The sequence below is a fragment of the Pseudochaenichthys georgianus genome, chromosome 9, assembly GCF_902827115.2.
Source record: "Pseudochaenichthys georgianus chromosome 9, fPseGeo1.2, whole genome shotgun sequence".
NCBI classification, from domain to species: Eukaryota; Metazoa; Chordata; class Actinopteri; order Perciformes; family Channichthyidae; genus Pseudochaenichthys; species Pseudochaenichthys georgianus.
The window spans coordinates 5,298,533-5,326,274 of record NC_047511.1 but is presented as its reverse complement, the minus strand read 5'-3'; the positions used below and the strand labels follow the sequence as shown (position 1 = coordinate 5,326,274).

Below are 27,742 nucleotides of genomic sequence, written 5' to 3'. Positions count from 1 at the left end.
AATTAAAGAATGCCTTAGTATCCAGTTTTGTCGTTTTTGTTCATTTGAGATTTAGAAGTCTTATTTTGAAAGTTTTGTTGGCGGCTGGGTGGGACGCCATGTTCGGTTTGTGCAACAGAGGGCGCCGTGCTCTGCTTACACACTACACCGGTGCTGTGTGCTAGTCGGAAGTGCACTTTATTTCCACCGTGTTTGGGTGACTTCGGACACGTATGGACGAACGTGTGAAGTACAATGGGTAAGATTAAGATTTTGAGTTCATAAAATAGGATAATGTTCTGTTAGTGGGAGCCACAAGAAGTAACGTGCCTCCGGTGTTACAGCTGCTCCCCTCATAAATCCTCTGTGCTTTTCAATGTCACCTTATGAGCCGGCGAATGGAGTAGGTTCACTTCTGTGGTACTGTGGTGTTTTATTCAAATATCGATTTGGTCCCCATTGTAGTGTGTAATCAACCAGTATAGAACAGATACTACACCGCATCACAAAGGAGATAACCAGAGTTAATGGACAGTCAATTAGAGCATTATGTTGTACACTGTCACTGATCAACATGTCCTCTCTTTTATTTGTCATACTTTTCTTGTGAGTGTGGCACCCTAACCAACCAAACCCTGTTACCCATATTATCAGCATAAGACAAATTCATTTCAAAGTTCTCTTTCTATAGTTAAGTCTGTCCTTGCCTTGAACGTAGCATTACATTCCGCAGCTTAGAATGAATTCCTGAGGTAAAAGCTAATATGAGTCAGATTTACAACCCCGTTTCTTTAATTGAAGTAATTATAGTTACAGAATTGAATTACCTACAGTACAACTTATTATCTTTAATACATTGAAATCTTTATATATAATTAAGCACAGTATGTTTTAAATGTATTGCTGTATTTTCACAGAATATGAAATCCCTCTTTGTTATTGACACCATGGAGCCTAAGCATGGTAATATTGCAATAATTAACACTTTTTCTTATCAATTAACTCAACATGAACACAACTGTGATTCAATTATAGTTAGATCAAGAGGTTGATAGCATTTTTAAAATTGCTTTCTGGGTCATTCCAGAATTGGAGGACAATTTAGACACCAACATTTTTGAAAAATGAACCTTTTATTTTATATTTTTTTTTAATGTATTTAGGAAAAACAGATAATAAACCATCAAAAAAAGTGATTTGCCCAGCTAGGCATCAAATGTATATTTTCCAATGAAGAATTACCCCTGTTACTCTAATTATAGTAACAGGGTTGAAAATCAATGCTAATTTGAGCTTTAACCTCAGGAATTATTGCTAGATGTAGCATGTAATGCTACTTTCAAGGCAAGGACAAACTTGGATATCTAATGCAATAAAGATAACTTTGAAATTAATATGCTTTATTCTGATAATATCAGTAACAGGGCTGAGTGAGTCAGAGTGCCACACTCTTTTAAGACTGAAAAGATTGTAAAAATATGAAAAATAAAAGAGAGGACTTAGTCTACCCATGGCACTAGCACATGGCTTGCTGATGTCCTTTCCACTGTGTCATCTGATTTACAGTTTGTTCACTTCCTGTGCCAATCTAAAAAGGTTTGGGTAACAGGGTTGAACATTGAGGGACACACCTTCTGTGCAAAATTACTGTTATTTAAAAAATGCCATTTTAGGGGATGTTCGAGAGATAATTTAAATAATATTTGGAAACCACTTTTTCTACAACTTTATATACATTGTGTCTCAAGACAAGTATGTTTAACATAACAAGTGCATGTTTTAGCATTTTGGGCATGGATTATTAGATTTTGTATATGGGGACATGAAATGTCCTCCAATTCTGGAATGACCCTTGATTTCCTAGTTCTAGCCCACTATTGAGCACTGTCAAAAAGTAACAAATAAAACATCAAATTAAATATGTACCATTGAGGTCTGAGCGGGCCAAATCAGTTTTTATGATGTTTACTACCTGATTTTCTCAAATACAAAACTGAAAAATTTGAAAGAAAGGGTTCAAATTGTTCAAATGTTAAGGTCTAAATGTCCTCCAGCTCTGGATTAACCCATGTATTGCTGTGTTGTTACATTGGTTTACCTGCTACTGGGCTTTCTTCCCCCTACACTTGTACTGGGATATGTGTTCTTTTACCAGAATCTCCAGAGGAATGATAAAGAGGAATGAGCAAGCTTTTTTTGTTAGTTAATATCTTGGTGCAAGCTTTTTTATGTTTTTTTATTTTATATGATACTTTACGGAGCCCCCCTGGTGACATTGGTGACATTATTATGTTCCCACGCATTAGTAATTCGTAGGAACACAATAATTATTACGCAATAACTAAATCCAGATAGTCTATAGAAACTGATGACTGAGTGACAACAAGTCGAGTAAAGTTGGAACGATATTGGCAGATTCAGATTTCACGGATCAATAACTCATGAACAAAATGTTGTTCAGACACAAATGACGTCTCCTAAGTACCGTGGTAAGGTTGACAACGAACTACAATCACATTTTGATCAAAAAAAGCCAATACGTGCTGTCCTCCAAACAGTATAAATATTCACCGAAATTATTCCAAACCATATTCTTCCAAACTCTCTGATGTAGTATGAGCAACAGAAGACTATTGATGTGTGTAATGAGTTTGGTAGTAATATACTGTAGAATAGTGAAGTGATTGAATATTATTATATTCTCTTTTTTCGGAGTTGCACTTTGCAGACGGTCCCTGAGCACTTGTTTCTTCTCCGGCTGCAGATAGAGACCAATGTAATGTGTCCAGCTCGGAGGACGGCACATATTGGCTTTTTTTTTTATCAAAATGTGACTGTAGTTCGTTGTCAACCTTACCACGGTACTTAGGAGACGTCATTTGTGTCTGAATAACGTTTTGTTCATGAGTTATTGATCCGTGACATCAGAATCTGCCAATATCGTTCCAACTTTACTCAACTACGTTTCAAACCGTGCATTTTCAGCAGCCGAATCAAGTGAATTTTGCTAAGGATGACACTGTGCTTAACTGCAAGGGATTGCAGAATATCATTATAATTCATACCCAAATGAAAATAAAATGAAATCAAATCAAAATGATCCATGCTTCGCGATAATAGCCGTAGCCTACGGTACAGAGTTTAGCTAGTGTTGTCACCTTTATACAGTCTATGGTTGTCACTCAGTCATCAGTTTCTATAGACTATCTGGATTTAGTTATTGCGTAATAATTATTGTGTTCCCACAAATTACTAATGCGTGGGAACGTAATAACTAATTCGTGCCCACGCATTATTAACTCGTGGCCACGCATTATTAACTCGTGGCCACGCATTATTAACTCGTGGCCACGCATTATTAATACGTGGCCACGTATTAATATTTTTCTCATCAATGTCACCGGGGGGGCTCCGTAGATACTTAGTAGTTCTAGGAACATTTAAAAGACATGTCCTCAGTGTGTACCTATGTAATGTTATTATGACGATCAAAAATGGTTACAAATAATAATGTATTATTATGTAAAAATGTTGTGTGACATTTGACAACCATATGTTTGCATTTGAATTCAAAGTCACAGCTATTGCTAAAAAGTTGCCAAGTTGTGGTACCATGTATATATACACTGAGCAAAAATATAAACGCAACACTTTTGTTTTTGCTCCCATTTCTCATGAGATGAACTCAAAGATCTAAAACATTTTCTATATACACAAAATAACCATTTCTCTCAAATATTGTTCAAAAATCTGAAAAAATCTGTGATAGTGAGCACTCCTTTGCCGTGCAAAAATGCACGTTTCAGAGTGGCCTTTTATTGTGGCCATTCTAAGGCACACCTGTGCAATAATCATGCTGTCTAATCAGCATCTTGATATGCCACACCTGTGAGGTGGGATGGATTATCTCGGCAAAGGAGAAGTGCTCACTATCACAGACTTTTTCAGATTTGTGAACAATATTTGAGAGAAATGGTTATTTTGTGTTTATAGAAAATGTTTTAGATCTTTAAGTTCATCTAATGAAAAATGGGAGCAAAAACAAAAGTGTTGCGTTTATATTTTTGTTCAGTGTATATATATATATATATATATATATATATATATATATATGTGTGTGTTTGCTAAGGTTGATGGAAGCTAATGTTCAATTACGTAACACAAAGAGAAAGTTGTCTTTTTCACTTTCCTCAATCAGTCAATCAATCAAACATTATGTTTTTATTTGTTTCCAAGTTTTCTGTAATAATCCAGTTGTCATTCTAGAGTGACTTTTAAAAGAAGTGCTTGTGTCGTGCACTCATGTGCGAGCAAGAGTCACAGCTGAAATATTATCTAATGCAGAAACATGGCTTATTAAAGTGCAGATGGCTGGAGGTGTGAGTCTCACTGCTGCGAGTGATTTACGGAAATGTAAATGTACACTTTGAGCTGTTTCTCATTCAACCATTCAGACCAACACTCAAACACTGAAGGCAGCGAGCTACAATGATATAAACATCTGGAGCATTTGGGGTTATAGTCTCCTTACGAATGCAGGCTAATGATGAGCGTTCATTTGTCTCCTGTGTGCTCACAGAGATCAGCAATAATGCCACAGCCCAGAATGATGCTGGTGGTGACGGGAGATGACTTTGGCTACTGTCCCAGAAGAAACCAGGGGATTGTGGACTGCTTCAAGTCTGGAGGCATTTCCAATGTGTCCCTGCTGGTCAACGGCTGTGCTGCCAAGGAGGCGGCAGATCTGGCTCAGAGGTACGGTCACGACGACGGGGCATGCTTTTGAGTAACTAAAACAGTGTTACAATCAACTTATGTAAGTAAAAATCTCTGTCTATATGATCAATGTTATTGTAGTGGCGAAAAATAAAGAAACAAAACAGAAAATGTACTCAAAATAAAACTGCTACTGAGCCTCCAAAAAGCGAATCTTATGCAGGGAATCATTATCCAATGTCCAGGCAAGAACGTCGTTTTGTAGTTTTTTGTCGAGGATCCAATATCCAACCTATACAACAATGGTTTCCCGGATTTTCCGTAAAACTTCCGGTGATTTCCCTCATCCACGTGGCTCGTAGAGCACACACACTTGCTTTCTCCGTACCCGCCTCCCAGCTGCTACATCACACCCAGTCTCAGCTGTGTCAAATTAATTGAGGTAAACTAACTCTGGATTCGGCTTTTGGGGTATTTTACCAATTTTAGGACATCATTTAATAAATAGTACTTTATTTAAATAAAGGTTCATTCAAATGTTGCTACTGGGTAATTGGTTTACTCATTCCACGGGCCTCGTTTATTCCTATGACAGTTGCTCAGTAGCGCATAAAGCCAATGTTGAGAGCAAAACGTTACAAATGACCCATCATGCCTGTCGAGCAGATCTCCCGCTCTCGGCTCAGTCAGATGATTGGAGAGAGAACATAAATCTGGATTCAGCTTTTAGAGCCTTTAAAACAAAAAAAACCCTAATGATTCAAATAAGGGCTATAAAAGTGTTCCTTTTGGGTAGTTGATTTGGCAAATCAAAAATACTATGTAATATAAGTCAATGGGAAAAGGCCTTTTTGGGTGCAGTGACGTCACAGACTGACACAGAAGTTGAAGTACTGCCGTTTGGCCACTTCAAAAATGTGCTTCCACGTCCCGCGCACTTCCTGGGGGCTTGGTCTAATTTCACACCGCAGTACTTTTTCCACTTTAGTTCCGATATAGTTCCGAAATGTTGCGTTCACACGTTTATATATAGTCTATGGTTCACACCAAAAAAATCCGGAACTAAAATTAGTTCATGAGAACCTTTTTACCCCCTTTTCTAGAGAGCAGGGACTTTCGTGGGAGAAAAATGTTCCTATGTCTGATTGTCTGGGAGTCCCAGCAGCTTCTACTGAAGCCAGTCCCCAACTCTGGGGACTTCCAGCCGGGGACTTCGGGTGGCAGTATACGCCGTGAAGTTATTTGTGGCCTGCCAATAAACCCAAGGCAGAAGAAGAAGAAGTGACGTCAGCGGCTTCATTTGCCTAATCCTCCCCCAGGGACTTATTCCGGTGTGAACGCGATCTGTACTTAGTTCATGAGAACTAAAGACAGGGTTCGTACGGGTGCTTGAAATCCTTGAAAATGCTTGAAATTTGACGTGGTGTTTTCAAGGTTGGGAAAGTGCTTGAATTTTGGGAATGGTGCTTGAAATTGAGATAAAGTGCTTGAAAATGTAAATGCTTTACTTTTACAAAAAATTGCTGTCTGACTGAATAGTTCGCTTTCTAGATTAAAAGTAAAGAATTGCTTGGCTTCTACATAAAACAGCTCCGCTGCACCTTCCCGCGCGACCTGCAGGTGTTTGGGTTACGTGTGACCTGGGCATTCTGATGAGAGATAGATGACTGTGTGCCAGGAGGTTGCAGCTTCAACGAGCGTTGGCTAGCAGAAGACAAATACAAGCCATGGCTAAGACGAGGGTCAAGCCCACGAGTAGCCTCCTGCAAAGTTTGCAAACATAACGATGCGAGAGTCTGCGCTGACGAGCCACATGAAAGGTACGCCGTAGTAGAGCATTTTAGATTAGGCTAACGTTGCATGTTACGTTTGTTTAAGCTAATGTTTGCTAGTTGAATAGCGAACTCGATTGAGGGATAATAATAATTGCCGAGGGATCTAGATCGGCTTGAAGGCACATTATGCAATGTGCACATTATCCCGCTTATTACACATGGCCACATTCTCAACAAAGTAACGACATGACTCCCAATATTAATTGAAATGCTTTTATGGATTTAGAAAATGATTTTATTGATTTAAAAAATAGTTTTATGTATTGATTTAAATTGACATGCATCCGCTAAGAAAAGTAGTCCGTTGTTACTGACGTAGCAACGGCAGGAACTGCTTCGATAGTGTTTTTGAGGAGCTTTTTGATTACAGATTTGAAAACATCGTTGCTTGCTTTAAAAGTAGCACAATTCATGATTTCAAATCTTGGAAAGTATCTAGATATCCCTGCCCTTATGCCAAAGGAACTGCACACTGAATATGTGTCGCCGTTTGATGTCTATGTCTGGACCGCTGCGTAAAAAGAAGGGTTTCTGCCCCATTACTTCTCTTCTACTTCTATAAGAATAAAACACGGAGGACGGAGATCTCTTTTTCTCCCCCTCTTCTCCCCGCTGCAGCCCAGCAGCTGATCTCAGAGCACGCTCCCCTCTCCTGCAGGGGGGCGTGGTCAGCTGCAGCTCACAGAATCAGCCCCCTGCAAAAACAGCGCTGGAAAGAGCAAATAGAGCGAAATGAGGCATGGCTAAAATGCAGGATCTTTTTGGTCTATATAGTCTTCTATATTTTTTTATATAAAAAAACTATATTTATATACTTTATATAGGTCGATACAGTAGCCCCTTTTCTTTTAAATAGTTTTTATAGGTGTTGCCATCTGTTTTGTGTAGCGTGGTTCTACAAGCAAGTCAATGCATTCATTGGGTGGTATCAGAGAGTTACACGGGTCTGTAAATGCAATGAAAACAATTGGCCACAGCAAATCATTTATATTAAACATGTAATTTTTACTTTTGAATACTTCAGTACAAAGGATGTATTGAATAATTTAAGTGATATATGTACACATATAAATCATTAGTCAAAACAGGGCTACATTTGATTTAATTATAAAAGGTATAATATGTGGTAAACTGAAGAGCCGAAAGAGCCGGCTCTTCTTGGTGAGCCGAGCCAAATGATCCGGCTCACCAAGAAGAGCCGGAATTCCCATCACTAGTGTTCAGAGGATGAAGCACTCACGGCATTTCGTCATAGTCATGAAATATAATCTATTGATTCGACAGAGCGATTTTGAAAGCAATGTATTTCTACTGGTAGTATGTTTCGTGCCTAAACCAAATGTGACTTGCTCTATTGAAATCAGTCGCATTGACCCGAAGACACATTTTCGTTTGTATTACTGGTCTGGGGGAAGCTCGCGAGTGTGTTTGTGTATTTTTGCGTTTGTGTACCGGGGAAACACTCACAAGAAACACAGGCTGTTGTTATGCCTGCTGTGACTTTACATTAGTCCGTTCTCTGATTGTAATTATGCCGAAGCTTCAAAGTTGTATTTATCATCTGAATTTGCCGAAACAAGTTTAATATTCTGAAAGCCAAGACTTTGTTTATTTGAAAACAGATGAAAACAAACTGTCTTTTATATAAAATTGAATTATTATACAAGTAAAACTACATTTTGCTTTAATCCCATGTAATTGCAGAATGAACACAGTCTTCCTTTGGAGATGTATAAGTCGGGTGTCTTGAGTAGTCAGCATTACCTAAAATCATTGTGCACATTTGTAAATATTATTAAATGTCTATTTTTATGCAGCTCTGCGTGATTTTGTGGCTACAATTCAGACTAATACGCTACTAGAGGTGGAATAAGTACTCAGATCTTGTACTTGAGTAAAAGTACAAGTACTCAGATCTTGTAGTGAAATTATAAGTACTCAGATCTTATACCAGAGTGTAGGAATACTCTGTTACAGTAAAAGTCCTGCATTCAAAATGTTCCTCAAGTAAAAGTAGAAAAGTATTCTCATCTAAATATAGTGAAAGTAGCGACAGTAAAAGTAGTCGTTGTGCAGATTGGTCCATTTCAGAATAATATATATGATATGTTTTATAATGATTGATCATGAAAGTGTTCTCAAAGCTGGTGAAGGTGCAGCTAGTCTGAATGGCTTTGTAGACTGCTGGGTAGCTGGTGGATTTACTCCAGGTGGAACTAAAGTCTGATTCAACACTTGATTAGATTTCACATCATTCATCCAGATCTGTGAAGTAACTAAAGGTATTAATACATGTAGTGGAGTACAAGTACACCATTTACCTCTGACTTATGTTCACTTCCAACCTAAAAGTACCTCAAAAATAGTAATCAATAAGTTATTTGGCTGATTGTTGTATATCGGCTCAGACAGGTTATATGGGAGGCCCAGTCTACGTACAGGTCACTCCTTTTGAAATATTAAACTTAGTTTTCTTTTCTTTAATTTTTCATCCTCGTGTAGAAGGCTATCACGAAACACACATGTGGTTGTTTATAGCATAAAGAACATCTGATTTAATGTGAGGTAGGGAAATAATCATTTGAGTATGTGTATATAAATATGTAATTTACAACAGCTGTAAGATGCTTGAAAAGCTGGAAAATGCACCTTGAAAATGCTTGAAAAGTGCTTGAATTTGACTTTGGAAAAGGTGTAAGAACCCTGTAAAGAGTTCTCATGAACTAAGTTCTGATGATGAACCTTTGTGGGAAAGGTACTGCGGTGTGCGGTACTGCGGTGTGAAAGCGCCTAAAGAGGGGTAGTACCAGTATTTGGCCACTATGTAAAAACTGCCCCTTATTTAGCAATATTTCAACACAACCCTTACATATTTCCCCCTTGATCACTTAGAACTGTTTGTCGTATTATGGGTTTTACTTTTAATTGATACAGTATACAAAAAACGCATTCACAGTTTAATTGCTTTTGAACAAAATATGTGCACGCTACCTCTGCCCCTGTTCGAAAAGTTCTGTAGTAGCTTGGCTTCTCTCCCCATGAAAAACATCAGGTAAACATCTCCTGAGGTTTTGACCCACACCTTATCTGTGGATCTGGAACATTTGGTAGATATTGTGTTGCATCAGCATCAGCAGGTCGGCGTGTTTCCTTTGGTGAAAGGACCTCAGAACTCACACACTTGTTGTATCCCAATGCACACACACCTGGCACAAAGTTTAAAATGATAAAAGTAAGTTGGCTTTGAGAAGCCTTGCAAAATGTAATTGTAGCTTAGTATAATGAAAAAAGCAACAAGTACGTTTGTTAATCTAGTTAATGACATCCTTGGTTGTTCATGCAATGTTCCATATTTTCTGTCTTTAAAATATCTGCTAGCTCCTCAGCACAATGTGTGTGTAATGTCCAAACTCGTCATTCAAAGAACAGCAAGAGCTTAGTGTTAATTTCGTTGACTAAAACTATGACGAAATATGTTCGACCTTTTTTCCCATGACGAAAACGAGACGATGACGAGACGGCACCGACGGCGGTAAACAATAACTGTAACGAAATCATCATGCAATATCGTTGACGAAAAGTGACGAGACGAAAATGTAGTTTACTAAATAAAAACTATGCCAAAATCTCTCTTTACTTTCGTTGACGAAAAATGAGGAGACGAAATATTATCAAAGATAACGTTACATTTCTGATAGTCAGTTTTTCTCCCAGAAGTTCCATTTCCGGTGCTGCGGCAGAGCAGCAGCTGTTTCTGTGCTGCGCGCGGCGGTACATTTGAATTACACCGGGCAGCGGCACAATATGAACTGTCAGGAAGACTCGGGTCTAACTCATGGTCTAACTCATGGTCTAACTAACCTTATTTAACAGAAAATAAAATGGCAACAACAGGGCTTGGGAGCAGTGGTCGCACTCGCGTTAACCGAATACCCCCCCGTCAGCGCGAGTGAGTGATACATTGTGCACTCGACGGATAATAATGGCGGAAATGTTACGATCCTGTCCGTCAAAATGACTGACAACGAAAATCCTAAAGCTACCACTGCTTGGGAGAAAGAAACGATGTGATATTTGGGCCCATTTTCGCTACAATGAGGCGGAGAAGAAAAGCGAATGCATTGTTTTATCAGAAGGGAAGCAATGTGGCCAAAACACAGCTGGTACAAACACCACAAACCTGACCAGATGCTCTCTGCAAAGCTTCTTAATCATTCAACCTGTGTTTTTCATCAAATAAGGACAAGATATAATCCTATTTATTTATATACTAAAATGACAAATTATTGGTTTTGGCTAGACTAGTTTGACTGAAATGTTCTATATAATCTGATGACTAAAAAAGACTCAACAGTTTTCATTGACAAAAAGTAGACTAAAATAATTAGTTTTCTTTGACTAAAATAAGACTAAAATGCTCAGACTTTTAGTCGACTAAATCTTGACTAAAATGTTTACTGTTTTAGTCGACTAAAATGCTCAGACTTTTAGTCGACTAAAACTTGACTAAATAAAAACAGGATGAAGGTGACTAAATATGACTAAAACTAAAAAGGAAATTTAACACAGGACTAAGACTAAAACTAAATAAAAAAATAGCTGACGAAATTAACACTACAAGAGATGTGTGTTACAGTAGTGGTTCTCAAATGGGGGTACACGGACCTCTAGGGGTACGTTGGAGTACTGCATGGGGTACGTGAGATTTATTTTATGTTTTATTTATTTTTATTTTTATTTAACCTTTATTTAACCAGATAAAACCATTGAGATAGAATCTCATTTGCAATGCTGACCTGGCCAAGAAGGCAGCAACATAACACATAACACAGACATATAAAATACAGAGAACATAACTAAGAAAACAAAAGACAAAAAAGCAGTCACTACATTTTGCACATTAGGACAGTAAGAAAGGTGCACTACTTATTACTGCAAGAGCAGCTGGTGGTAAGGACTTCAGACAACTTCAATCTAAAACATGCTATTGAGACAAGTGCCCTCAGTTTGATTCAGTCTTGATTCCAAGACCAAGGACCATAATAAAAAAGACTCCTTTTCCCAGCCTCAGTCCGCAGGAACCTGGAACCGTATGCAGGCACTGGATCTGAGGTTGTAAGAGTCACAAACTGGAGCAAATCTGGCACATATGTACAGTGGAAGCTTTCCTAAAATGGCTTTATAGATTAATAAAAACCAATGTTAATGAAAAAAAAACGTAATCAATGCATTTAAACAAACTACTAATAGTAGGTTAACTACTTTATTCAAAGGTTTACAGTAATTCTGGATAATAAAATGGGAAAAATAAACGGGGTGTTCTCTTTTCCTCTCCCTCTCCTGACAGCCCGTCAGGCTCGTGCAGCTCACTGAACCTGTAATAAATGACCCGACAGTAAAGAATAAATATATTTATAACTAGTTTAGCTAGTTCCAGAGTAGATGAAATAGCTAAGTGTGCTAACTCTTAGTGTATTTTGCTCCGCAAAACGGTCCGTCACAGCTGTGATCATGCAGAGCTGCGTGTTCTCCGTCAGCAGCAGCTGATCTGATCTCTCTCTCGCGTCCGGTTAGACTTCACTCGCGTTTATGTCCAAATCTATCAGATCTAGCTAGTTCTAGTTAATCATATGACTTCCTGCTTATCAAAGGACACCTAAACAATAAGCGTTGCTTGGCAACGGCGTGTGGCCGCAAAGTATAGCGCAGCATTATGCATATGTTTATAGGAGGGGTCAAAATCCCATGCTCATAAAATGCTCATTTGTTTCTCTTCATTCCCCACGCCCCTAAATAAATAAATATATCAATTTTAGGAAAAGTAAGGAGGTTTGAGCAGTGTGGGTTTTATATGAACAGAGTTACACATATTTCAAAACAGGAAGTGTAATATCTGCAGTTGCCTCCCTGTCAGAATGACAAAGATCCTCAGTGAAGCTCAAGCCCATGTTTCTCACTACATTGTAAGTACAACTTATTAAAAAGATCAGTTCAATGCAACTAATGTCGTCTCAGTGTTATTGCATGATGTTGAAATTGGTTTGCCATGAATTTAGTGATGGATTGTAAACATTTGAAATGTAGCATTTAAGTGTTTCTCAGTTACAAGGTTGTTGTTTTAATAAATCAGACACTGATGGTGCAGCGCTGTACTGCACCTCTTTATATAGGCATTTTTTCCCTAACAATTTTATTTGCGCTGATCAGGGATGATCTTGGCTGCTTGGGAACATTATTGAATACAGTTTGAGAACCACTGTGTTACAGAGTGCTTCTGACACAGACCATCTCTGTTGTTCAAAGATTCAAAGGCTTCATTGTCATTTACAAAAAAGTCACAGCAGAGTTTTGCCAAAGAAAATGGGAAGTTCCAGGCTCCTCCAATAACGAGGAGTAAGATAAGATCAAATCAGAATGTCAAATGAAATACTGTAAGGTGGAATAACATAACATGGTGTTTAAAGGAAACTCAGGACATTATGAAACAAATCATTCATGGAGCACATTGGATTCTGCACAACTGACATTTTTAGCCAACATCCCATTCTGATAGATGTCTTTTCTTTTAGGCACAATATCCCCATGGGTCTCCATGCCAACCTGTCAGAGGGCGTTCCGGTGTGCCCCAGCCTGCAGCAGGCCTCCACCCTGACCAACCAGCGTGGCTTCTTCCACGGGAAGACGGGCTTCCGCCAGGCCCTGGAGGGAGGTCAGATCAGCATGAAACAGGTACACTGCTCCAATGTGTTGGCATGTATCGCACAGGACCCTGGAAACCATGCCAACAGCCATGACACTTTCAACTGCTCACCTCTGGCTGGCAGAGCACTCACTGCCCCATAGTTTGAGTGTATCCCCTCCATAGGGTCTTTTAGAGAACAGTCTTACCATCAACAAACATTTTATATTGAGTATTCTTTATCTATCTCCCGTCAAGATGTTTGTGTTTTTACTCATGATGTTGCAGAATGAAAACAATGAACACAATACAGTAAATGCAGTAGTAGAATGGAATGAAGTACATTTACTCAAGTAGGACTTTTTACTTAACTAGATTTATTTGATGAGTTACTTTACAGATTCAGGTTATTAGTTAATACAACATTGAAATACACGGATAAATAAACATTGACATATAATTATGTATGATTTATCCTCTGTAATGAACACATTAATGCATTGATGATCATCATGCAGTTAATATATATGGTTCTGAAATGGGGTATAAGGCATAACAAGTACTTTTACTTACTTAGTACTTTAAGTATAATTGTATGCTAATAATTACTGTACTTTTCCTTAAATAAGATTTTGAATGCAGGACTTTTACTTGTAAAAGTATTTTTTTAATGTTATCTGCAATGCACAATACACTGCCCAAAGACCAGAGGAGTTAAATACTTTAAAAGTTTTAAATCCTGTTCCAAACGTTCTCTGGAAAGGAAAGTATGTTAGAGACAGAAACGTAATAACATATCAACACACAGAGGCGTTATCTGCCAGAGCATGACGCACGCTGGAGGGTGGCTCCTGGCACAGAGTCACACTCTATAAGACAACCCCGTTTGTTTGGCTGTGTGGGGCCACACTTGATCTCTTTATGTCCAGCCTCCAACCACATACATACACCTGGAGTCTAGTTAGGAAATCAGTGAGCAAGAGAAAGAACACGCATTAGAGAGGGTAACCACACTGAACGGAAACCAAAACATAAGTGACTTTGGAAGTATTGAATTGTGGTTACATGTTTTATAAATGTCAACTCAAACAGATGAAATGTACTGCTCAATGACGTGGTGTTAACAAGCATTGTCTGAAGTCAACTGGAGTAAATGATATCTTTGATATAGATTTGATTCTCTGCTGCTCTGTGTGTGGAGCTATAACACAGATTCAACCGGTTCAAAGTGGTGTTCCATTATTATTTGAACACTGGAACATTGAAACTAGCCTGATGGTGACTCATCAAACTAAGTGTCACATGTGTAAATGAGGTGTTTGTGGGGTCATTTTGCATGACTGCAGAATTGGCACAAGATGGAAACTGTGTTGCATTTTTGACTGAAGGTAAGGCCAAACAGCTGGTAACTGGCCAGACTCCTGTTTCTCCTCTACGGTATTGCTACAGTTGAGCTTTTTCCTTCCCAGGTGGAGCTGGAGTTGAGGGCACAGGTCCAGCTGTTCAGGGATCTGACGGGTCACCTGCCTCACCACATGGACGGACACCAGCACGTCCATGTCCTGCCAGGTAGTGTCAAGTCTGGAAGAAAAAGCAACTTAAACATGCTGACTTGTATCCGTGAAGAGATCTGACATTCAAACACACCTCGGGCAAGATAGTTCAGTACGTAACACATTTGAATATGCAAACATCGACTAGGAACAGGAAAAACAGACCTCGACAAAAGACTGGCAAATAAACCTGCAGAGGTGGGAGAAGTACTCAGATATTGTACTTCAGTCAAAGTAGAAGTACCACAGTGTAGGAATACTCCAGGTGTAACAAGTCTGATTGAGGACAGAGCCTTCCACTCTTTTACATTTTATTTAGCTAACGCTTTTATACAAAGCGACCTGCAATAACTGCATTCAACCATGAATATATATGTATTGATGAAAAAAGTATATTCAACCCTCCTAGTCCTATTGTCTTCGTTCTCCCCCCCCCCCCCCCTTACTTTGGTGTTCGCGGTCAAATTTGACCGGTCCTGTTTAAACTGCTATTACATTAACACAAAACCATTAATCATCACCAAATGTAATTTAACGCCCTTTCAAACTGTACATATTGTATCAGACTACTGGTACACATGAAACACTGCAGTACATATACAAATAATAAACACTGAACATGTATTGCGTGTGCCAGGTGTGATTCACATGGGGGGAGGGGCACATAAGAGCGGGAAATGTATCGAATTTGCGTGCATGTGATTCACATGGGGGGATGGGCACATAAGGGGGGAACACTGTGTGTGTGTGTGTGTGTGTGTGTGTGTGTGTGTGTGTGTGTGTGTGTGTGTGTGTGTGTGTGTGTGTGTGTGTGTGTGTGTGTGTGTGTGTGTGTGTGTGTGTGTGTGTGTGTGTGTGTGTGTGTGTGTGTGTGTGTGCGCGCAACACCATCCCGTCAATATGGTGGTCAGGGCCCCTCCCCGTCGCTATATTACGTACAGGGTACCCCTTTCCCGTCATTTTCTACGGGCAGGGCGTCCCATAGACCTTAATTGCGGACACAGTGGACCCCTTGCCCGTCAGGCTTCTACGGGCAGGGCGTCCCATGGACCTTCATAATGCCTATTTTAAGGTTCATTTGGCCATTAAAATGCGTTTTGATCTCATTTTATGCGAGTAATGAGTTTTTATTTCTGATTATTTGTGCAGTACATGTACATGATGTTTAGTTTGCTAGTTATGACGAAGATTACTTCATGAATGTGTACACATTCATGGTTGCTAAGGTGGTTGCTATGGACGCTGCAACAGCTCCCAGACCACGTGATCAACAACAATGGCTGTCCTTCGTGTTATTCTCAGTGAAAATGCCTATTTTAAGGTTCATTTGGCCATTAAAATGCGTTTTGATGTCATTTTATGCGAGTAATGAGTTTTTATTTCTGATTATTTGTGCAGTACATGTACATGATGTTTAGTTTGCTAGTTATGACGAAGATTACCTTACGTCTGTGAGGAAAATACACGGGGCTCAGAGCCTCGTATTTTTAAAATCTTTTTTTCCTTCTAATTTATTATTCTTTTCAAAATAACACACTGTTATTTACTCACCAATAACACACAATTATCCTTGCTTTTATTTATTGGTTTAATTCCATAATCTCGGTCTTTTTTGGCGTCCGTCAGGAACTGAATTTAACAATAAAAATAACCGGAAACTGACGTGGGCATTTCGAGCGATTACCCAAGATTCTCAGCTACGCTGATTGGATGTTTTAGCCGCAATGCATGCTGGGGTTTGGTGTTTATATTAGATGAAATCCGGAAAACATTTGAAAAGACTAAAATAATACTTAATTCCGAGTGTTCTTGCTTTTCTCTTTGGAAGTCATCACATAACGGCATTGTAATACACGGTTCGGCTGCATTACATATTACAGATATGCCGTAGTTCAGGGGTGCCCAACCAGTCGATCGCGATCGACCGGTCGATCGCAGCGAGATTCCCAGTCGATCGCGAGATGGGTCTAAAAATAGAACAACAATATTCTGTTTTATCGTTAATGTCCTATAACATAATCTTCCCGTGCCAGAATAATGCACTTGAACGCACCAAAGCTTTGTGATTGGCCGGCGTGACCCCATGTGTGGGGGCGTGGCTGGTGGACAGTGGGCACTATTTCGCTGACGTTGTCCGTGTCAACAGGAGTGACAGTCTGCACACAAATAAGACCGCAATTATGGCAGAAGCAAAAAAGCCCAAAATATATAATTTTCACTCCGAGTGGGAGGATGATCATTTTTGTATCTATTCCAATTCAAAGTCCATCTGTCTCATCTGCAATGCGAGCGTGGCTTTATCGAAGAAGGGTAATTTAGGAGCGGCATTTCAAAACAGTGCACAAACGCTACGAGACGGAATTCCCTCCTAATTCTGCCCTACGCTCCAAAAGGGGAGGGGCCTGAAAGGACAGCTAAATGCACAGCAGTCCATTTTCACCAGGCCCAACAACAAGAGCAAGGCTGCTCCAGAGCATCTTATCGTGTCAGTCACGTTCTTGCGAAACACATGAAGTCTTTCAAAGACGGCGAAGTTATGAAAGAAGCTTTCCTGGAGGCTGCCGACGTGCTTTTGGGGGACAGTAAAAATAACAGAAGCATTTCAACAGGTTTTTGATATAATAAAAACTCAAGTTAGATATCGTTATTAATCAGCTGTAAGTTTTAGTTTGTTTGAACTTATTCATTATAATTATTGTACAAAATGGTATAAGAATGCAAACTTAAATTGATTATAGTCTATTATCAATTCAGGTTAAGAAACTAGTGTTGCTTGCATCCTATTTTAAAAGGCATTTATTTTTATACTCGACTAAAATGCAACAAAAAAAGGGTTTGATTCTATTAATTTTGTCTTTTTTATTGCACTATTGCAGCAGATTCCTGCGTAGCTTCAGATCTGAGTTGTCTTATTAGTAAGCCTCATTTAGACTTTTGTAGCAACACTTTTTTATATAATGGCAAAGAAAGGGTTCAGAGTCTTTTCTTTTTTTCCTGTGTCACATGTGGCAGCACTGTTCAATGTTTCTTAAACATTACCCACTGTAGTGACGTGTGAATAAACTCCAACTCTGTATCAACAACACTGTTGTGTAACTTCAGTTAAATACTTGTATGTGTGTAGATTAGAAAGAGGTAAAATAAAGGATCTGCAGTATTTTATGGAGTATTAATCGTACAAAGGTCAGTTTTATACAAGTAGTGTGTATTTACCTGGCAGTAGGCTGTCAGTAATGGCTACGCCTCTCTATTTGGACTGGTAGATCTCGGCAGACTGGCAACTTTAAAAGTAGCTCTCGGTTCAAAAAAGGTTGGGCACCCCTGCCGTAGTTCTTTATTTAGAGCGCCCTGATGAGAAGACCTTTGGAAAAACTTCAGAAATGCCGCCGAAACTGAATACTTGACGTGGGTCATAAATATATCAACAATTAAAAAAACTTCTCAATTTCTCTTCACACAATACGTCTCCTTGCAGTATCAACACTAATTCGGCTGACTTTTACATTTGATATAATTAATAGATAGGTTATATTTACACCATAACGGTGCACAGCTGATATAAAAGGACTTGTAGTTTTTAAAGATATTACTGATTTTCTTTGAATGTAAATACTGAGTCTGAAATAGTATAGCAATATGCTGTAAAATTATGTGAAAGCATGAATAAAACTACACATCTTCAGATGTTGTACATAAGTGTCTGTGTGTACCTTGTGTGCCTAGTGGTTAAAGCACGTTATTGAATTATTGTTTTTATGTGTTATATTTGATTAAAAAAATATTAAGAGTACATATACTTTCATAGGGGGAAAGTAGAAGGTCTGTGATAGAAATATAGAATATAAAAAATCAAGAAGATACTATAAGTGATCTCTTCAATAAAACAGTTTAGTGCAGGATGTACAAAGATATTAATAGGAGGAGGTGCAAAACAGAAAAACGAATTAACCTTTATTTAAACATTAAATAACAGATTACGGTCTTCTTTTAAATAAGAAAAAAACGTTGGGGGTATCTATCTACAGATAAATACAAAGTACTTAACGTCTAATATATTGCTTTCCTGCAATGTTAACTATGTTGAAGCACTTATTTTAACTGATATTATACATATGGATTATACTCTTATGTATGTAGATAGAATAAGAAATGTGCAGAATATGACAGTTTAATGGTGGAGGTACACACATATTGATAGATGTCTTGTAATGCACTGTTGAGGGACCTGTGACCCAAGTTTTTCATTCATTTCATAACTACACCGTAAGTTGTGTAAATGATATGTCAATACACCTTTAAAATCTTGAAATCTTGAAAGGGATGTGCAAAATAGCCATAATATATAGTCTTTAATTAACTATTAGTAGAGAATAACGAGTAATTAATATACTTTATTACTCGTTTCCATTAATGTCAATTGCAGATACATGTTTAGTCTTCTCAAGCACCAACTATCAAATATCTCTCCTGATTGTTGGCACTTGACAATCACCTTACCTGAATGTCACTCAGGTGTAACTAAAGTCTGATTTAAGGGTTGTTTATATTTCACATCATTAATCAGAATCTGAAAAGTAACTCAAATAAGTGCAGTGGAGTAAAAATACCAGGTTAACCTCTGAATTGTAGTGGAGTAGAATTACAAAGTATCAATGAGCTTTCATGTGGGTATATTAATGCTATATATTGATGCTGCGCATTATGGACAGCGATTTTCACCCATTTATTAATTATATGTTTTACATTTGATAACACCAATGTGTTTAATACTGGCAACTTCTAATTGTGGGAAAAACGAAAAAGTTCAGTAGAGACGTCCCATAGAACATTTTGCGAAACACAATAGTGTAGTGTGTAGTTCTGGGGGGGCGTTCGATTCCAGTTTTGGATAGTCTGGCGTGGTTTCGTTCCATTTCAAACAGCTGTTTGACGCTGTAACCTTGGCGCACTGCCACTCCAACATCCAATCCCAGACCTTGAAGAGTAATCACGGGGACTGTAGTCCTAAACGATAGCTGGGGATTCTGGGTAGTGTAGTGTCTTTGGCCATCCTAAACTCAAACATTTTGACAATCGCAATGATGCTCGAAATGTCCCTTATAGGCCTACGTCTGTTTCCGGTTATTTTTATTTTGAAATTCAGTTCCTGACGGACGCCAGAAAAGACCGAGATTATGGAATTAAACCAATAAATAAAAGCAAGGATAATTGTGTGTTATTGGTGAGTAAATAACAGTGTGTTATTTTGAAAAGAATAATAAATTAGAAGGAAAAAAAGATTTTAAAAATACGAGGCTCTGAGCCCCGTGTATTTTCCTCACAGACGTAAGGTAATCTTCGTCATAACTAGCAAACTAAACATCATGTACATGTACTGCACAAATAATCAGAAATAAAAACTCATTACTCGCATACAATGACATCAAAACGCATTTTAATGGCCAAATGAACCTTAAAATAGGCATTTTCACCGAGAATAACACGAAGGACAGCCATTGTTGTTGATCACGTGGTCTGGGAGCTGTTGCAGCGTCCATAGCAACCACCTTAGCAACCATGAATGTGTACACAATCATGAAGTAATCTTCGTCATAACTAGCAAACTAAACATCATGTACATGTACTGCACAAATAATCAGACATAAAAACTCATTACTCGCATAAAATGAGATCAAAACACATTTTAATGGCCAAATGAACCTTAAAATAGGCATTATGAAGGTCCATGGGACGCCCTGCCCGTAGAAGCCTGACGGGCAAGGGGTCCGCTGTGTCCGCAATGAAGGTCTATGGGACGCCCTGCCCGTAGAAAATGACGGGAAAGGGGTACCCTGTACGTAATATAGCGACGGGGAGGGGCCCTGACCGTGTGTGTGTGTGTGTGTGTGTGTGTGTGTGTGTGTGTGTGTGTGTGTGTGTGTGTGTGTGTGTGTGTGTGTGTGTGTGTGTGTGTGTGTGTGTGTGTGTGTGTGTGTGTGTGTGTGTGTGTGTGTGTGTGTGTGTGTGTGTGTGTGTGTGTGTGTGTGTGTGTGTGTGTGTGTGTGTGTGTGTGTGTGTGTGTGTGTGTGTGTGTGTGTGTGTGTGTGTGTGTGTGTGTGTGTGTGTGAACACCATGGGTGTTGCAAAGTTGACTAAATCATCCAAAATGCAACTAAAGTGGTGATCAGCAATGTTCTATGTTCAAATGTCTCCTGTGAAGGATATCATGAAGCCTTAATGCAATCGAATGTAAAACAAAAAAGTTATGATTGAAAGTAGTAAATCGGTCAAATTTGACCCGAAGACAACGGGAGGGATATATATACTACTTTTATCATCAGAACCGCAGTGACGCGTCCTAAAACCCAGAAGTAAGTTAGCATTTTTACCACGTCCGGTTCCTCCGATAAAAAGCAATGCAATCTCTCCATAGGATTTTGGAAAATAGCTCCAAATAAGGTCTGTGTTTGAGACACATTGAAGAGACGGATCACGTTTTGTTCTACGACATGAAATACATCAGCAGTTACCCCGCTGGTGATCTCTGAAGAGTTGACGTGTCTGAAAAACGATGGTTGTTACTTGTTACCAAGTGGCTGAATAGGACTACAGAAATTGTCGAGGCCGTTTTACGTCATTACACCGAACACGTAAACACTCCTGCTAAGTTTGTTCGCCCTGTTCTGCTTGAAAGCAAGTCCCTGCCTCCTGCAAAGTGTTCAAACAAACACTTTAACTTGTACCATTTACAATCTGTATGTTTGAATATGGATCTTAAGTTGGCGTGACGTTGAAGCAGCGACCCTGCTGTAGTTCCTTTATAGCATAACGTTAGCATTTTGCTTCTGGCGACTAGATTTATGCTTCGAAAATTATAAAAGTAGGATAGACATGTGGATATTATCCGGCTGAACAAAACGTGATCCGTCTCTGTGTGTCAACCACAGACCTTATTTCCAGCTATTTTCCAACATCCTATGGAGAAATTGCATTGCGTTTTTGACGAAGGAACCGGAAGGAGTTTACATCCGGGTTTTAGGACGCGTCACTGCGGTTCTCTATATCGTGCATTTGGACTACTGTAGGTCTATATTTGACATGTTTAACTTGTTTTTCTTTAATTGCTGGTCACAATAGTCTGCATTAGGTGGAATATGCCTGTATGATGTCTGTGTAGATGTGTACCTGAGTCCTGATGTTGCTGCTCTGTGTTCCAGACGTGCGTGAGGTGTTTGCACTCGTCCTGTCAGACCTCCAGATTCCGTTCACTCGTGTTCCCCTGGAGCCCGGTCTGCAGGGCTGCCCCGCGCTACCAGCACACCTCCAAAGATTCTACGCTCAGGTGGAGAAGGACGCCCGGGACTCCATCCCTGTGTTCACCCGCTACGGAATCAGGTCTGTGTGGACTGAGCTCAATTAATCCTCTCAATGGTTCGACTGGTCTGACAGAGGTTTAGAGGAGGGTCCTGAGTCCTGGGATCAGATGGATACACTGGTGTTCATAAGGACAGAATGGGACCACCTCACACAGACTTCAGAGTGAATAGGCTTTTATAGAGCAAGCGGAGGGTGATGGTTGAAGTGGAGATGAAATATATAAAGTGAAAGAAAGAATCTAAAACATTGTTTTGATTGACAGCTTATATCACAGGTTTTTTTTTGTTGGCAATCATATTTTAGCATTTTAAAGAGGCCCTATTATGCTTACTTGTGTTTTTCCCTTTCCTGTAGTGTGTTATATAGCTTTTAAAATTGTCTGCAAAGTGAGTTTGTGTTTTCATGCAGGGTGTCCGCGGTGTCTTAAAAAGTATTAAAAGTTGATAAATAAATTTAGCGGAAATTAAGGCTATATATTAAAAAGTATTAAAGGTCCCATGTCATGGCCATTTCTACTGATCATAATTCCATTGTCTAGGTGGAAGGTCTACTAGAATAGATTTAAATTGTGCAATGTTCCAAACTCACATTGGTTTCTCACAGCATCTCTGTATAGTATGTGTATTCACTCTCTGTCCTACACAGCTTGTTGGAGCTCCTGCCCCCCCCCCCTCCCTGTGAGCCCAGTGTGCTCTGATTGGTCGGGACGTTGCGAGGCTCGCTGCTCAGTAGTGTTAATTTCGTTGACTAAAACTATGACGAAATATGTTCGACCTTTTTTCCCATGACGGAAACGAGACGATGACGAGACGGCACCGACGGCAGTAAACAATAACTGTAATGAAATCATCATGCAATATCGTTGACGGAAAGTGACGAGACGAAAATGTAGTTTACTAAATAAAAACTATGCCAAAATCTCTCTTTACTTTCGTTGACGAAAAATGAGGAGACGAAATATTATCAAAGATAAAGTTACATTTCTGATAGTCAGTTTTTCTCCCAGCAGTTCCATTTCCGGTGCTGCGGCAGAGCAGCAGCTGTTTCTGTGCTGCGCGCGGCGGTACATTTGAATTACACCAGGCAGCGGCACAATATGAACTATCAGGAAGCCTCGGGTCTAACTCGTGGTCTAACTCGTGGTCTAACTCGTGGTCTAACTCGTGGTCTAACTAACCTTCTTTAACAGAAAATAAAAGAGAAAAAGCGAATGCATTGTTTTATCAGAAGGGAAGCAATGTGGCCATAACACAGCTGGTACAAACACCACAAACCTGACCAGATACTCTGCAAAGCTTCTCAATCATTCAACCTGTGTTTTTCATCAAATAAGGACAAGATATAATCCTATTTATTTATATATACTAAAATGACAAATTATTGGTTTTGGCTAGACTAGTTTGACTGAAATGTTCAAAATAATCTGATGACTAAAAAAGACTCAACAGTTTTCTTTGACTAAAATAAGACTAAAATGCTGAGACTTTTAGTCGACTAAATCTTGACTAAAATGTTTACTATTTTAGTCGACTAAAATAAGACAAAATGCTCAGACTTTTAGTCGACTAAAACTTGACTAAATAAAAACAGGATGAAGGTGACTAAATATGACTAAAACTAAAAAGGAAATTTAACACAGGACTAAGACTAAAACTAAATAAAAAAATAGCTGACGAAATTAACACTACTGCTCAGTGAGCTGGCTTACTGGTGTGGTTTCCAGGTCGGCGATACAGCGGGACAGCGGGACACTCATCCTGAGCACACACAAACACTCACAGCCGAAGTAAAAACAATATGTTTGTCTTGATATTGAGTTATAAACGCTGTGAGAATGGGTCTGCGACTCGTCTATTACCAGCGTTCAGGGAGCTCTTTGCAAGTCAATGGGACTCTCTGTTAGTTGAACATTTACGCTAAAGGTCCTGGTGTGTGAGGAGCTCCGCGGATTGGTCCATTTTGGTTCCGGGAAGAAACAAATAGAAAATGAGAAATCTCCCACGAGGCGTTCTGGGGCAGCACAGACGGGTCTTTTCTGTGTTAGAGCTGTACTCGCTACAGGGTGTACTTTGAGGGGTAGTGACTCTGCAGACTGTTTACATGCATAACAACCTACATAACGCACAAGGGGACGGGTAGTAACCAGAAAAGCATGACATGGGACCTTTTAAACGGCATTTTCCAAGGTATTAAGAAGGTCCACATCAACGACAACACCCTTTAATTTACTGCAACGACATATCGGGAAACCCCCACCAGGCGGCCCCATGCATAGCACGCCGTAAAATGCTGCTTCTTATTTTAAGTTGCGTTGCCTTGCTCCGCTCTGGGGGTGGGAGAGTGTGTTGGGGCGCCACTGATGGTGATGAAAGCTGGTTCGAGGGGCCCACAGACTCTAGAATCGCCACTGTCGATGGGGATCAAAGCTGTCCGGTCCCACATGCTAAGTGCTAGCCAGATAGCCGCAGCGTTTAAGTCCCGACTCTCCCGATGGCCAATCCGTGCCTCCCCTGACTGCACGTCGCTGACACACACCGCTGCAGTGCAGACTCTCTGCACGGAGGTGCCGCGGAGGAGCAGCGGAGTCCGGGCGATGCTGCTCCTCCAAGGAAGAGACACACGTTCACTAAACCAAACTATATCCGGTCACAGAGATCTGCTATTTTAAAGTAAAGTCAACACATATCGACCCTAAATATAGTCTATATTAAGAACGAGAAAAGTCTTAACATATATATCGTTTTTTGTAAACATATGACATGTGCAAGGGTGATGACGTCATTTTTAATTTTCCATTTTTTTCTTCCTGGGTATGGTGACGTGTGCGTGCGTGCGTGCGTGCGTGCTCAGGCTGGTTTCGGGCTGGGTTTCGCCGACCCCACGCAGCGACCAGGAAACCACACCAGTAACCCAGCTCACACTGTCCCCTCCTCGAGCAGCGAGCCCCGCAGCGTCCCGCCCACACGGCACCCAGACCCCACGCAGCATTCTCACCTGTTTGTCATTACTGGTGTCATTTCCTGGTTGCTCACAAACGCCATTGTAACACATAAACACTGATGTTCCGCTGTAACGGTGGTGGACTCATCAGGACAGAGTGGGCGAGCTGACCAATCAGAGCACACTGGGCTCACAGGGAGGGGGAGGAGCTCCAACAAGCCGTTTAGGACAGAGAGAATACACAGACTGTACACAGATGCTGTGAGAAACCAATGTGAGTTTGGAACATTGAACGATGTAAATCTATTTTAGTGGACCTCAACGATGGAACTATGATCAGTAGAAATGGCCATGTCATGGGACCTTTTAATAGATTCGTACAGGGAACCAAATCTGTGATCATCAGGTTCCTCAGACAGACCGAGCTGCTATTGATCATCGTGTCCACATTTCATGACGATTAAAATGATATTTCAGGTATGGTGGCTTTAATGATAGATTTAGTGAAACATTAATGGTAAAGCATGCGGCCCAGTGTAATGGTTGTGTGTCACAGCTTTACAACACACACAGTCTGTGGAACTGTGTTTGAACTCTGCTGTCTTTCTCACTCATAGATCTGCACACTGGTGGAGGGAGCAGAAGTATTAATGTGTGAGCAGGTGATCAAACCAGCTGAGATCTCTAACACAGCCATGTGTTGGCATGGCTTCATTCATGTGATGCAATGGGTGGCTGTGCACAGCTTTCCTTTGGAGTGAACCAAAGAGTTAATTGTCCTTTTTCCAGGGAGAACACTGTCTACTCAAAACCTGCAGACATTGTTGCAGGTTCAATTAAAACACAGATTGATAAATATTTGAATCCCATTAGATGTATTAATCCCCCGAGGTGTCGCCCTGCACAGAGGTGGGAAAAGTACTCGGGTGCAGCTAGTTTGAATGACTGCAGGGTAGCTTGTGGATTCACTCCAGGTGGAACTAAAGTCTGATTTAAGACTTGATTATATTTCACATCATTCATCCAGATCTGTGAAGTAACTAAAGGGATTACATACATGTAGTGGAGTAGAAGTACACCATTTACCTCTGAATTGTAGTGGGGTTGAAGTACAAAGTAGCATCAAATGGAAATACTCAAGTAAAGTACAAGTATCTCAACATTTTACTTAAATACAGTACTTGAGTAAATGTACTTAGTTACTTTCCACCTCTGCTGCACGTCCCTGATGAGAGTCGATGCAGCTTGTTGTTGTTAATTGAAGGTTGAATAATGACCTGCTGATGCATGCAGTGGTTCTGTCCTCTCTCTGGCTGACACACACTGACTGTCCCCCCTCTGTCCCCAGGTGGCCCCATGTGTACCTGGGGCTGACCACCATGGGCCAGAACATGTCCGTCCCCAACCTACAGCGGGCCCTCAACCAGGCGCTGGCTGCGGGGCCCCCAGGTTCTCCCTCCAGCCGGTCAGCAGGCTCTCACCAGCCTGTGGTCACAGCAGAGCTCATGGTCCACCCGGGGTACCCCAGTCTCGCCCAGGAGGGGGGCTGTGGGGAGGGCCCCGACGAATTCTCCCAGTCCGCTGACAGACAGCACGAGCTGGGCGTGCTGAGGGACCCCGCCCTGCTGGCCCTCTACCGCCGGGAGGGGGTGCAGCTGTGTGCCTTCAGACACCTCTGAGCACTGTGTGGATCCTATAGAGACACAGTGGCTAGAGCACAAATCTCTCTCAATGTGCCCGGACTAGCAGTATGTGATGTGGGGGGGGGGGATTTGACTCCAGACGTGGTTTTTATAATAGCATATCTTATCTTGTTATTGAAACATTTCCTAAAAGCACAGAAATATGTGCACTGCCACGCTGTTAAAACTTTATGAATTCAAATTCTAACTAATCAGTCACTAATTAAGTTAATAATAATGAAGGAATGCAGAGGTTGGACTGAGTTATCGACTTTCACTTTCTATAGATCCTTACAGTTGAGAACAAAACTGGTATCTGATGTTTCTCTCTCTAATCTTAAAGACAAAGTGTCATTTTTAATGGGGGGGGGGGAGCTCACCGGGGTAGTGCTATCATGCAATAAGGGGTATTTGGCTCAGAAAGAGGTTCAATCATCTGGATCAGCTGTTGCTTTGTCGTCGTCCCGGACCTCTGTCTCTGACCTCTGTCGTGATGTCACCAGATGTCAGTTGCGGAATGAAACTTCAGAAGGAAGTTGTAATTAACGTTATTCCTTTAAAGGAAAACTCACAGAAGGATGATTTTTATAACAATCAGTCAACCCATTTTATCTTTTATTCTTAAAAACATTATTTTTTCAGGGCTGCACACGATGAGCAATTGATATGCAATTAATCGTTTTGTGGATGAAGTATCTTCAGAGTATAGTTTGAGTTGTGTGCTCATGTGTGTTCCTCAGTGAATGAAGCCATGTTGTCGTTGTGGATTTGATGGAATGATTCCCAATGAACTCAGGTCTGTAGCGCGGAACATCTGATAACCTGCCAAATGTTGGACTTAAGTGAATGTGATTGAACAGTACGCTTTGTAATATTTATAGCTTTTTATCTGGATATTTGAAATTGTATATTTTGATAAAGTTTCTGTTGAAACTGGTTTTACATTGCTGTGTTTAAATTGTTACAGAGATAACAACTGAACAGCTGAGCGAATAAATGATG

At 40.1% G+C, this 27,742-nt stretch overlaps 1 protein-coding gene across 2 annotated transcripts; it reads left to right on the top strand.

Moving 5' to 3' along the window:
- The first annotated feature begins 153 nt into the window (after positions 1-153).
- Positions 154-27,742, top strand: ydjc (YdjC chitooligosaccharide deacetylase homolog). Of its 2 annotated transcripts, XM_034092099.2 has the most exons (7): positions 154-238; positions 4,559-4,734; positions 13,100-13,259; positions 14,679-14,778; positions 21,959-22,136; positions 25,676-25,720; positions 26,407-26,492. In XM_034092099.2, the coding sequence occupies exons 2-6, from the start codon at positions 4,571-4,573 to the stop codon at positions 25,707-25,709; spliced, it is 636 nt and encodes a 211-aa protein (XP_033947990.1). In that variant the 5' UTR covers positions 154-238; positions 4,559-4,570; the 3' UTR covers positions 25,710-25,720; positions 26,407-26,492. The 2 variants fall into 2 exon arrangements, with proteins under 2 accessions (XP_033947990.1, XP_033947992.1); XM_034092101.2 differs by lacking the exon at positions 25,676-25,720 and having other exon boundaries at positions 26,407-27,742.

Bases quoted from the DNA above. Each gene is read 5' to 3' on its own strand.
- ydjc (XM_034092101.2), top strand. From the start codon at position 4,571: ATGCCACAGCCCAGAATGATGCTGGTGGTGACGGGAGATGACTTTGGC. The intron at 4,735-13,099 runs GTACGGTCACGA...CTTTTCTTTTAG, and splicing joins GCGGCAGATCTGGCTCAGAG to GCACAATATCCCCATGGGTC. The intron at 13,260-14,678 runs GTACACTGCTCC...TTTCCTTCCCAG, and splicing joins GTCAGATCAGCATGAAACAG to GTGGAGCTGGAGTTGAGGGC.